This window comes from Mchenga conophoros, linkage group LG14 (assembly GCF_057382185.1).
Source record: "Mchenga conophoros isolate Kocher_MC1m ecotype Shallow Benthic linkage group LG14, M_conophoros_male_GT1.1, whole genome shotgun sequence".
NCBI lineage: Eukaryota > Metazoa > Chordata > Actinopteri > Cichliformes > Cichlidae > Mchenga > Mchenga conophoros.
In genome coordinates this window covers 32388215-32400501 of record NC_140539.1, presented here as the reverse complement: position 1 = coordinate 32400501, position 12287 = coordinate 32388215, and the positions used below count along the sequence as shown (strand labels likewise).

General features: G+C 37.5%; 1 protein-coding gene across 5 annotated transcripts in view; it reads left to right on the top strand.

Annotated features, from left to right (window-relative positions):
• Positions 1–12287, top strand: part of LOC146560131 (cell adhesion molecule 2-like) — a 151640-nt gene that overhangs the window by 95116 nt on the left and 44237 nt on the right. For 4 of the 5 annotated variants that reach the window (XM_085243990.1, XM_085243989.1, XM_085243992.1 and 1 more), the window contains exon 2: positions 10570–10596. The exons of the other annotated variant lie outside the window; for it this stretch is intronic. In XM_085243990.1, the coding sequence (XP_085100116.1) occupies positions 10570–10596 (27 nt within the window). The remainder of the gene's footprint in view (positions 1–10569; positions 10597–12287) is intronic. 5 annotated transcript variants of the gene reach the window in all.

Genomic DNA, 12287 nt, shown 5'->3' with positions numbered 1-12287 from the left:
TCTATTGTAATTACCAAAGAACATATATCTCTCCATTAATTAGGCCTACATTGATTATGTATTCTTAAGTCTATGTACTAATGCTATAGTAAGTACAATACTAATCTTATTCTGGGAAAAGATGGTAGTACATCCCTTAACTTCCCTTCTATCTTAATCATCTTGTTGTTATTTTCAACATCTTCACGGTTTCACAGTTTTTCCAAAGCTGATGTAGAGATTAATATTTATGTGCAATAACAGATATTTTTTGGACTGACTGTCACTAGAACCTATTTTGTTGGTCCAGTTGAATAAATTAGCTCATTGCCTGCTTTTACATCGGCTGAAAAAAGATGTTTTCGTTTTAACTAAGGTTTCACTTATGAGTTATTTATTTGGGGAAATTTTGATTCTTTGCACATATTTCCAACCAGATGCACTGCATTCACGCTTTGGGGCAAAGCCTGCTCTGCTGTGCTTGTTCTCCATAAGTTTGCGTATTGATTGCACCCAAATTAATCGAAAAAAATATAAACATATCAAAACATCAAAACAAATTTTGCATGCAAGCACCACATTTTGAGTGCTGAGTGTAGTAAAATGTGCTGTCAAATAACCAGAACCAGTGAACCATCTTATTACAGTATTTTCTACACTCAAAAAAATAATTCATTGGATGAACGTAATTTTATCTTGCCACTTATATTCCATCTAAACAAATCATGTTATATTAATCATTTCTTGGTTGTGTTGTGTCAACACGATATATGTGTGTAGGTTTCACATAACATTAACATTAACATTCAATTAATTTGACTTTTGTTCAATCAACATGTTTGCACCACATTAGTCTAATTAAATTTATTTAAATTCATCTTAGATTGTTTAAACACTTTGGCACATCAAAAGTGATTTTCCTGTGGTTTGACATCTAATGTGATCTTGTGAATTTAGTGAGTCGACTCAAAAAAATGAAATTGGGTGGTTGTTACTACAATCTAGTAAGGGTGGTTAGTTGCCTGGATCCAGCCACTCTTACTTTATTGTAGCATGTCATCTCAACAAGAACAAATTAAGTTGCTGAATTTCATGCAGATACTAAATGATTTAATTACGTTCACCATAGAAACATGGAGTTATTTAGTTCAAATGACAAGTTTGGATCCTGTGCATGTAACAACCACCCAATTTCATTTTTTGAGTGTAAAGAGGATGTTTGATTTTTATGTTTTTTAATTGGATGAAAGGGCTTTACTTCATACATGTTTGTATAAGCAGTTTGATTAACCTCATCTTTGTGACTGGTGTTCTCTTCAAGTATGTTTGTTATATTTTCTATTAACCTTTATTGGTTGAAATCCCTTTTATAGTTCTAACTCTTTCTTACATCTCTAACTATTACATACATCATCTTTTAGCCCATTTAGAGAATGTAATAGGCCAAAATAAACTTATAAACTACTACTGGATTTTGGTGTAGTGTATTTTTTACTGATGCCCCTATTACTGTGTACCAGGATTGTATGTTGCATTTACTTTTACAATAACAGTGTGACATGGAAAGATGACTGGGTCTTATTCATCATACAGTGGCTACACCTTGATACAGCTGTGTTAAATCAGGTTTTTGCAATTACTCTGGCTTGCCTTCCCCTGCTTGTGTTCCTCTAACTGGAGGGACACTTGCAGGCTTTTGTTACATGAAGTGCTCCAATTGAAACACAGTAGAGACAAGATGAGAAAATTGAAGAAGGAATTGGTTTGGGGTGTCATCAGGTACAATATGTGTGTCTGTAATGCTACCTTTCACAGTGTTCTACCAGTGTGCTTAAATTGTGGTGTTTTTATTGGACCAGCAGTAGAGATGTATGGGGCCGTGTGCTCCCAGGAGAAAAGTAAGCTTGTGTTTCTCTGAGTGGAAGTGCTGTTATTAATAGAGGGGTAAAGCAGGAGGCTCTATTATTAGTATAATTTATTGGTTATTATCAATACATAGAGCTGAAGACACTGATCATTGAGTACAGCTCGACACTGGTGATAAACACAAAGTATTCACTGCTAAGAGGATTTTGCAATTACACTTAACTAACTGCACAATGTCATTTTCAATAGGCTGATTGCTGGGGTCACCAATCTTTACTATTATAAGAGCCATTTTTAAACTTTTCTAAACCCTTCAAAATCATTGTGGAGCTGTAAAAACTGTTTGTTTAAACTTGGCATAATGAATGTAAAACAGCTTCTTGGGTATAATTGAGCCTGTCAATATTACTAAAAGGTAAAATTAAAATGCTTTACCACATGTGGCTAGATAAGTTATCATTATTTAATTTTTGATTATAATAATACCTTGTTTTTGTTGAATTCATGGAATCACAGACTAGAACTACAATAACTAATTATTATTTACTTGTTAATTTTATTGTAATGCAATAAAAAATATCTATCACCATGTTTAGGCCTACTTTGATATATGGGTAACTACAAAGCTGTCATGTTTAGGCTGTGTGCAGGTATGGAGGACCCAAAGTGCAGACTCAACTGAGGTGGGAGTGAAAATCAAAAAACAGAACACAGAACACTAACAAAGAAACCAAAAGAACAGATAAATAAAGGCAAAATCAAAGTACAATAATAATGAAAACTCAAAAGTCTGGGTCAACGACCCAGGTCTCCTTACACAAAGCTGTGCAGCCATGCATAGCTGCAGCTGTGAGTCCTACTTGTTTTTGTGCAAATTAATCAAATTAAAAGGATCCTGTTTTGATAATACATTTCATAAAAGGCAGCCCAATAGTTTTGAAAAGACAACAGTAAGTATAATGTAGTTGTTTTTAATTGTATTGTAAGTCCAGCAAAAGATCAAGCATACTAGTAAACTGTACAATTGGCAGCGAGCGTAAACACATTTGTCTTGTTTCCTGCTCTAGTTTCCTCCTTGACTTTTTGTTTTATTTAAATTTAGAATTCAGAGTAGGGGGGCTCTGGACTAGCCATTTATGTGTATTTACCCAGGCTAACCAATGCAACTGAGGTTAAGGATAATTTTCATATTTATCTAGCTTTTTGTTAAAGCCATAAGGAGATGCTGGTAAGAGAGCCACATGTGGTCGGGGAATCATAGGAATCTTGCACTAGTGCAATCAAACTGTTGCATAAAGTGTTACAGATTGTACAGAATGTTTGTTCTGTTGTAGTTTGCCACACTTTGTGCAGGTCTTTTGTAATTAACTCAAAGGTAAACAGTAATCTTTTAATCTAGAGGCTCCTTCTATAAAATGTTGCTATGGTCCTATAGTGATTTTTACAAATACACTTCAGCCCTAAAATTTTCTGAGCATTACATTGCAGTTACATTACATTATGAGGTGTTACATAGTGCAAAGTACATAACTCAGTGTGAGGTCCAATTGCATCCATAGTGCAGGTAAATAGTCCAGTGAATTCCCAGAAAGCTAGTGCGCGACATGTTTGCTCCTGCATGCTCCTGCATGCTTTACCCAGGCAATTTCCTACATTTCTCAAGTTATGCACATGCTTGATGTGAACTATCTCCTGTTGGGTGCGAAATGTAAAAAGCTTTCTATGGACAAATGTCATGTTTATGTTTATCGAAGCTGATCAGTAACATTTAAATGAGAACATTCGCCATATTTCTTCAAATACGTTTCTGGCACTTTTTAAAAAACAGTTGTTGGTAGACTTGGATGTAGGGACATTATGGGAAAAATGTCCCGGTCCTGGGTCGGTGACCCAGTGTTTTGAGTTTCTTGTATCTCTGAGTTTTTGTATTATGCTCTTAGTTCTTTGTCGCCCCAGTTTATTCTATAGTCTAGTGTCTTAGTTTGGCCTTCTTGTATTCTGTTTAGTTCTCTGAGTATTTAGTAGCTGCCCTCTGTGTCTCTTTGTTGTTGTTCTCTGTGTTTCTTAGTTGCCCTGTCTCCCCTAGTCTAGTTTGGATCTGTGCTACTTCCTGTTTTACTTTGAAGGTCTGTGTCTCATGTGAGTGTATCCTACTTTGCTTCCTTGTCTTGTCAGTTCTGATTTCTCCCAGCTGTGCCCTCTTTCTGTATCTTATTCCCCTCGTTACTTCCCAGTGTATTTAAACCCTGTGTTTCTCTGAGTCAGTGTCGTGTCGTCCCTCATGCTGTGTGTGTTTTATTAGATTCTTCTCAGTTTAGGTTTTGTAGACGTTCTTTGTTCAGCAACAAAAGCTGCCATTTTGAATTCAATCCCATTTCTAGTGAGTTTGCGTTTGGGTCCAATTCCTGCCTGCACACAGCCGAAACGTGACAAAAAAACTGAAGCATCAAATTAATATAAATTTAATGAGCAATGATTTTGATCATCTTCTGATTGTCCTCTGCTCAAAATGTTCCAGCTCTTTCTCAGTTTAATGCCATTCCAAATTGGATATTGCTGGTCTGTGAAATGTTGGCTGATCAAAAACAAGCATTTTGAAGACCAAAAATTTCAGTTACCTGCCACTGATGTTTGAGGGCCACCCACATGCACAGCTCCCCAGAACAGCTATTAAAACTGCCCTGTGATTCCACTTGTGGCTGTGTGGATGTGAGCTGAATATGATGAAGTACTTCCCTGTCAGAGGGTTACTTACAGCCACGCTGTCCCAGGAGAGTTTGCTGTGTGACACTGGCAGAAGGAGAGCAGTGACCCCAGTGATGGCCAGCTGAGGGACAAAGTCCAGAGCTGACTGTTAGAAGGCAAACCTCTCAGTGGTTGCTTAAGCTAATCACCACAGGGATCAACAACCATCGCTTTGTTAAAGCTTATATTCCCACGTTAGGAAATGAGTTTTAAAGATAAGTGAACAGACTATTTCCTGACACACTGTAAAAGTCACAGAATGCCTCTGGTGGGTGAACTGGCCAAAGTCCCATTGTTCTGCTTTGTTATATCTCTCCTTTTCTTATTGCTTTCCTATGTCATTGTCATTGACATGCTATTATCAGTTTTATTGTTCAGTTCTGGCAAATATTGGACTCATTCAGCTGGTGTGGGATCCCTACTCATCTTGAACATGGTTTCATCAGTTCCTGCTGTTTTTGGCTTGTCTTGTTATGTAAAGCTACTTTAGATAAGCTGTGGTTCCTTTATTTTTGTTTTGTTTTTTTAACATTTTGCAGTCTTAATTTGTTCATCATTAAGTAAGATTATTTTAGGCATGGTGATAAATGAGTGTAAGTATAAACTATGCCTAAATAAGCAACAGTTGTGTATATTTATTAGTACTCTTTTATCTTGAAAGCGGCGTCTTATGTTATTTTAAGGGTTATTTTCTAAACCACTGTTATTTTGGCATTTTGCTATTTGGGACAAAAGGAAAATGCATTTTTAAATCCCACTCAGGAGGCAGTAAAAATGAACTGTACAAAGGAAAACAAGTTAATTATATTATGTGGTTTATTTAACTAATTACAACAAGTACTTAATAATAATCCACAAGGATAATTGTAAAATACTCTAAAACTGCATAAGAAAACGTGTCCATATTTGGATACAGTTAAAAACATGGATGGCTATTGTTGTTATGAAAACAACAACAACCATAGGCCAGCTTAATACCTTGACTTTAATGTTATTACATTTATAGACACACTGTTTTCATCTTTCATTTTTAATTCTCATTTAAGCCATGCAGAATTCATCAGTGACATGTCACTTAGCAACCTAAACCTGGAGGTTTTAAGGGATGCATAGACTAAAACAGTGTTTAGTAGCAACTTCTCTTATATGTTCAACTTGAACTAATAGCATTTCATCCATTTAGCTTCTTAATTTCTCAAGAGTCCACTAAAACGCAATGTTTTTCCATAATAAATTAATAATAGGATTACTTGCAAATGAAACACAAGGAGCCAGAAACCAAAACAGCAAACACAGGAGCCCAGAAAACAACTCAAAACAACCAAACAAACAAGGTCCACAAAAGGTGCAGGAGGCCATGAAAACAGTTCCGAAAAAAAGTTCAGGGGGCCGGCCTGGAGGTAGACAGCACAAGGTCCAAACCCGGGCAGTTCAGGAGGCCGACCGTGTGAAAAGCAACAGCGGCGAAGGAGGTCCGGAGACCGGCCGTGCGGAAGGCAGCGGCAGCGGCGGCGACGCAGTTCAGGAGGCCATCCACGATGGCAATGAAGTCCAGTCATCAGCCTGGAAGGTGGCTGGCGATGTTGAGGTGCTGGACGTGGACTGGACGGCGCTTGGCAGCGGCAGGACCAGGTGAGGCAGGACCAGGCAACGATGGCGTGGGAGCTGCTGATGGTGGCGCTGCAGGTGATGGCGTGGGAGCCGCAGATGGTGGCGCTGCAGGCGACGAAGACTGGACGGGCCCTCGGACCCTCCAGCGGAGACAGAAAGGCAGGAAGGCAGAGGAGCAGGCTCAGCAACAATTGACTCAGCTAAAATAGGTTTTAACCCCTTTTCACCATGATTAACAGTTTTCAAAATCCTAGGTTTAACAGTCTTAGAGTGAGCTGACTTGGGGATGACTGAACCAGACTTGACAAAACCTGAACTGACAGAACCTGAACTGAATGTCTTAGTACTAGTAACATTGCTCACAGTTTTAACAGGGTTCATAGTCTTAAGCTGAGGATTATTGTCCTTGATTCCTCCCTGCTCAGAGGGAGCAAAATGAAAAAAAACATTTCCCAGTCTACGTCATCATCCAAAAGGGAAGTTCCCCACGGATCAGAGGTGAGTTTATTACTCTTAACGTCAGATGGGACGTGAGAATAGGAGAGAAACACAGCTGGGGCAAATCAGGCCTAACGAAACAGGGGAAGCAAAACCAGACACATTAACATAAGACATGCACCTCCAAAGTAAAACAGGAAACATAACACAGACTGAACTACAGACACAGACTCTGACTGGACACAGGGAGACAGCAACTATGGAACAGAACAGAAACCAGAAGACAACTCTGACAAAGAAACCAAAAAACTAGAAATGATAAATGATATAATAAACTCAAAACTCTGGGTCAACGACCCAGGCATCCTAACAATTACCTTATTGTGTGTGTATAACCTCTTTTTAAGTTTTGTGAATATTATACACAGTTATGCTGAGGATTGTCGGCCAGTTTCCACTGGAAATGCCTTTTGGTTAAATTGTCAGCAAGGAATTTGCATTTGCACTGTTAAATTTTTATATAACTTCCATGCACATAAAAAACAGCTGCTTGTTTAAGTGAAAATACACTGATGTTTTTTTTTTTTGCACTAATAAAGTTGTGGAGTTGTAAAGTATTTTGTCTAGTGTCAATTATATCGTCAGTTATATCATTATTGCAAATTTTCAAATGTATATCGTGATAAATATTTTTGGTCATATCGCCCTGCTCTTCTTGCAATAATTAATCTAATTGATCTAATGATTATATAGACACATATATAGGTGCAACATTGTATTTCATCACGCTGAATGATTTTCAAACCTGCTCACGATTATTCCTGCTTTTGAGAGCGTTGACTCTCCTCATTATGCTATAATAAAGTGTGATTATTAATATAATTACTCAGTTCATTTAGTTATATGAACAGTAGCAGGTGGGCGTTTGCAGTATTTCCACACGCTGTAGCGTTGACCTTGTGCAGTTAACCATGACAAGTGTATTAAATATACTGACATTTTTACAGAAGTGTGTTGTTATGCGCTCTCCTATCGATTTTCAGTGAAAGTCCTCTTAGGAATGTCAAAGTGTTATACTTGTCAGAGAGAATATATTGATATGCTTGCCATGTGCTTGCAAACATTTCCAGTTCACAGCAAGGAGAATCTTATCATGGTGTCTGACTTTGTCAACACTATTAAATTTAGAGAGAGTCTATGATTAATAACTTCCACATAAGGAGAAAATAGGAAGACGCGCAGGCTTGAAGGCTTACAGAAAGATTAATGAGTGTCAAAAACAATGAATTTTCCATTAGATAGTAGATTGTCATACATTACTTGTGTGATCTTCCAGGTTTCCTCATCAGATAAGTTTGTTCAAGGATCATCAAAAAATTATCCATTTTTTATAGATAAAAATTTTGTCCCTTGTGCACAAGTCAGAAATATTACTTTTTCCAAAATACCACAACTAGCAATCTAATCATAGTTTTTATTGAACATTTGACCTGACTATTAAGAGAGAACAAATACGAATGTGCAGAACTTGCCTTGTGAAGGCTGGTTGCAAAGGGGAAAAAAGGACTGATTACAGGACACTCTTTTAATTTCAGCAGCATTATTTAAAACACACATGCACACGCAAGAACACGGGAAGTGTCATGCCTCTCTAAGACCTTTCTCTGCAACTGTGTTATTATTGTTACCAGCGATGGCCAGCTGATATCAAATATCAGCAATGGGGAAAACAAACACGCAGCATTCATGAGCATGTTGAATACTAATGCAACTTTGAGTAGCAGAAAAATGATAAGAAGTGAAAAATTATTCTTCACAACAAGAGAATCAAATGAGGCATGCATAGCGTGAACAATGCCACTGGCACCAGCAGCTGGAAAGGGATAGTGGTCTGTTGGATATTTCCCATAATAGACCAGATGTGTCAGCATACAGTACATTTGTGGACCAGAGAAGAGTGGTAAATTGTATAAGTGAGGCTTTCTTGACAATTTCAGAAGTGCTTTTTTTGAGTTATTTTCTCTGTCCACAAGTAGCAGCGCATTGCATGACCTTTAGTCTGTGAAAATCTGGGAGAAATTTGTAAGTAAAACATTAATTTTCAAACAAAAATAAATCACTAATGCCAAAATAAATAAAAAAATAAGAAAAAAAATAAATTACAAATGCTTAAACGTTTTTGTTTATCCTTCTGTTCTTTCTAATGCAGACTTTGGACTGTGTAAACTGCACCTTAACATCAGGTTCCACAGATTTTTCAGGTTCTAGTTACATTCCCTGAGAAATCAGACTTCAGCTTATAATAGCGTAATAGTTTCAGTTGTTGCCAGGATATCCAGTTCAAAACCGATTTTTGGTGAGGTGGACACTAAGGAAGGAAAAAAGGAATTTTATCAGTTGGTTACGTAGAGAGATTGAGCTGGAAAGAATCTGCTGTGGGTTAGGGTGGTTAAGAATAGAGATAGAGATGTGTGTAAAGAGCATACTGGGTACGTGTAAGCAGTATTTTGAGAATAATGAATGCAGAAAATGGGAGAGCGAGGAGGACAGAATCCAGAGAATTAGTAAGGAGGAAGTAAGAGCAGCTGTGAAGAGGATGAAGACCGAAAGGCAGTTGGTCCAGATGACATACCTGTGGGAGGTACAGTATGTATATGTCTAGGGGAGATGTTTGCGATGATTAAAGCTGGGTGACATACAGCATTATCTTGCTGGCAGCAGTAATCAAGGGAAAGATATGGTCGCCAACAATACTCAGGTAGCCTGTTAAACCATTGTTCAGTTGGTACTAAAGGCCCCAAAATGTCCCAAGGAAATATCCATGACACCAACCACCACCAACCTATACTGTTGACGATTTCATGTTTTCATATACTTTTGGCCAAATTCTGATCCTACCATCTGACTCTCGCAGCCGAAATTAAGACTCATTAAACCCAGCAACATTTTTCCAATCTACTATTGTCTGGTTTTGTGAGCCCGTGTGAATTGTAGCCTCAGCTTCCTGTCCTTAGTAAGTTAAGCTTGGGAGTGGCACCCAATGTGGTCTTCTGCTGTAGCCCATCTGCTTCAAGGTTCAACTTGTTTCCATTCGGTGATGCTTTTCTTGCATACCTTAGTTGTAATGAATTGTCATTTGAATTATTGTTACCTCATCATCTCGTCATCTCAAAGCATTCTAGCAACCCTCCTCTGACTTCCAGCATCAACAAGGCATTTACACCCAGAGAATTGCCACTTAATGGATATTTCCACTTTATTGGACAATTCTCTGTAAACCCTAGTGATATTTGTGTGGAAAAATCCCAGAAGATCATCACTTTCTGAAATACTCAGACAGGCACTTTTGGGGATTACATACTCACCTCTTGTACTCATGTGATGACATCAAATAACTGCTTTGCATAAAATGATTACATTAGTTGGCTTTAACTTGATCCAAAGACCCTTGGTGTTTTACTGTCCTAACAGATGCTGCTGTAAAGCTGTATTTAGTATTTAATCTTGTCATATGCAACACTATTGCCAGAAAAAATAGGCAGTTACAGTTGCCATAACTATATTGGAGTGTTCTGACTTTCGTTTGACTTTAATTCTAAGTAACTACATTACTTGGGACAGGAGCTACAGATGCATGTTTTAATGAAGGATTAATGGTACAAATAAGGTTGTAATAGAGTTAAAACTGATAAAGATGTAATAGTCAAGTCTTTTCTGTTTCTTGGTAATGTATTGGTGATAACACTTGACACATCATCAAGTTATGTTATAAATGAGTACTGAGTATCCTACTCCCATTTCCATATTAACAACATTTAATCTTATACTTCCTGTCACCATGGAGCAAATAATCATTATGCTATCAATTGTATTCCTTCACACTACCTATCTAACTTCCTGTCTCCTTCCTTTACCCCCTCATGCTATCAGTGGCTGGGACAAAAAGCAAAGCTAGAGGTGAGTTATTGCCTCCATTTTCTTGCTACATGATTTATGTTGCACGCAGTTCCCAATAAACAATGTTTGGATCACCCTTTTATCTCCACCAAAAGCCTAGCAAGCATTAACATACGCTGCTCCTCCTGAACCATTCTGGGCATTTTTTTGTTGTCGTTGTTAACCTTTCTTTCTCCAGGAAAGGTTTGTTGAACATCCTTGCTGTTTTCAGATACAACCTTCTTCACGTATGTATAGATTTCACACTGAAGTGCTGCCTGCCTCACCCAGCCATGCTTTCCTGCATTTGGCCTCTGTGCAGCTCATCTGGAGCAGCTGGGGGTGGTTTCCAGTTCAAGGACACCTCATATTTAGGGGGGATCATTTCTTATTTACTCATCCTCGACAGATTTTCTTAGCTGTATTGCACATTCAAACAGGAGATGTTCTGGTAACCAACTTTATTTTTTTTTCACCTCTGACCATCAGTATTTTACACTTTTTCAGATAAATATGTTCACTTCAATGAGTCTTATCTATTGCTTATTAAAATCTGCTTTCAAATGCATTATTAATTTAGATATTTGGTAATTTTAACAATGTTTCTTTAAGTTCAACATACATTTTGTGTTATTGGACTTTTTTGTTTGTTAGTTTGCTAGCATTTTTTTTTTCATTATCTAGGTGTTACATAGATATTATTTGCTTTATGTCTACCTTACCATTTTTTATTGGAATCCCTCACTACAATCATACACTCATACATTAATTAGTTCTCAGTCTATTTGTTTTGCTGTTTGTGGTTGTTTTTTCTTTTACATATCCTCAACCAAACTAAATGATTAATTTTTTAATTTTGTTTTTTTCTTAAAATGAATGTTAAGCCCCACACTCCCTCCTGGAAAATACTGTCTTTTCTAATTACCAAGGAGGTTTTTTTAATAATTAACAGAAGATACACATTTAGCCTTTGTACCCGTAGAATGGGACAGGCTTTTTCAGCAGCACCTTTGTAGCTGATTAGTTGTTGATTATATATTATATATGTGTGTGTGTGCGTGTGCGTGTGCGTGTGTGTGTGTGTGTGTGTGTGTATGGGTTCATATATATGAACCCATGCATCAGTCTTGAATATTTATTAATGGATTTTGTAATGCTGTAATGCATGCTGATGATTGCTGTGTAATTCATGGAATAACTGTAAGAAGTCAGTATAAAAGATCCTCCTAGCAGGCATCATTATAATGGAAAACATGCCTCTTGGCTTATTTACCGAGACCTTATGAATAGATTTGTTTGCTCTGCGAGGATTCACCTGAGCGTATGAAGCAATGGTTTGGCCAGTGCAAGCAGAGGGAAAAAGAGGATCATTTATTAAAGTGAAAACATTGTATAAAGAGAGAAAACTGAGGATAAACTTTTTCGTGAGAAAACTTTTTATGGTCACCTCAAACTTAGGAAAGAAACTTGTATTGGCCACTATTTTTGATCAAACAATGAGACTAATGGGACTAAAGTGCTCCAACTCTGCTCCGACAAACACGTATGGCAGCAGTAAAACATGAAGTTGAAATAGCAGAGGTTGTTTTCACAGTTGTGTTATGTAACCTTTATGAAGGGCACATTCAGGCAGGTGGAATGTGAATTTAAAAGCCTTTCAAATACAGTTAATCTAGGAGAGGTTATGTTACATTAAAGAGAAAAGGCCGAGG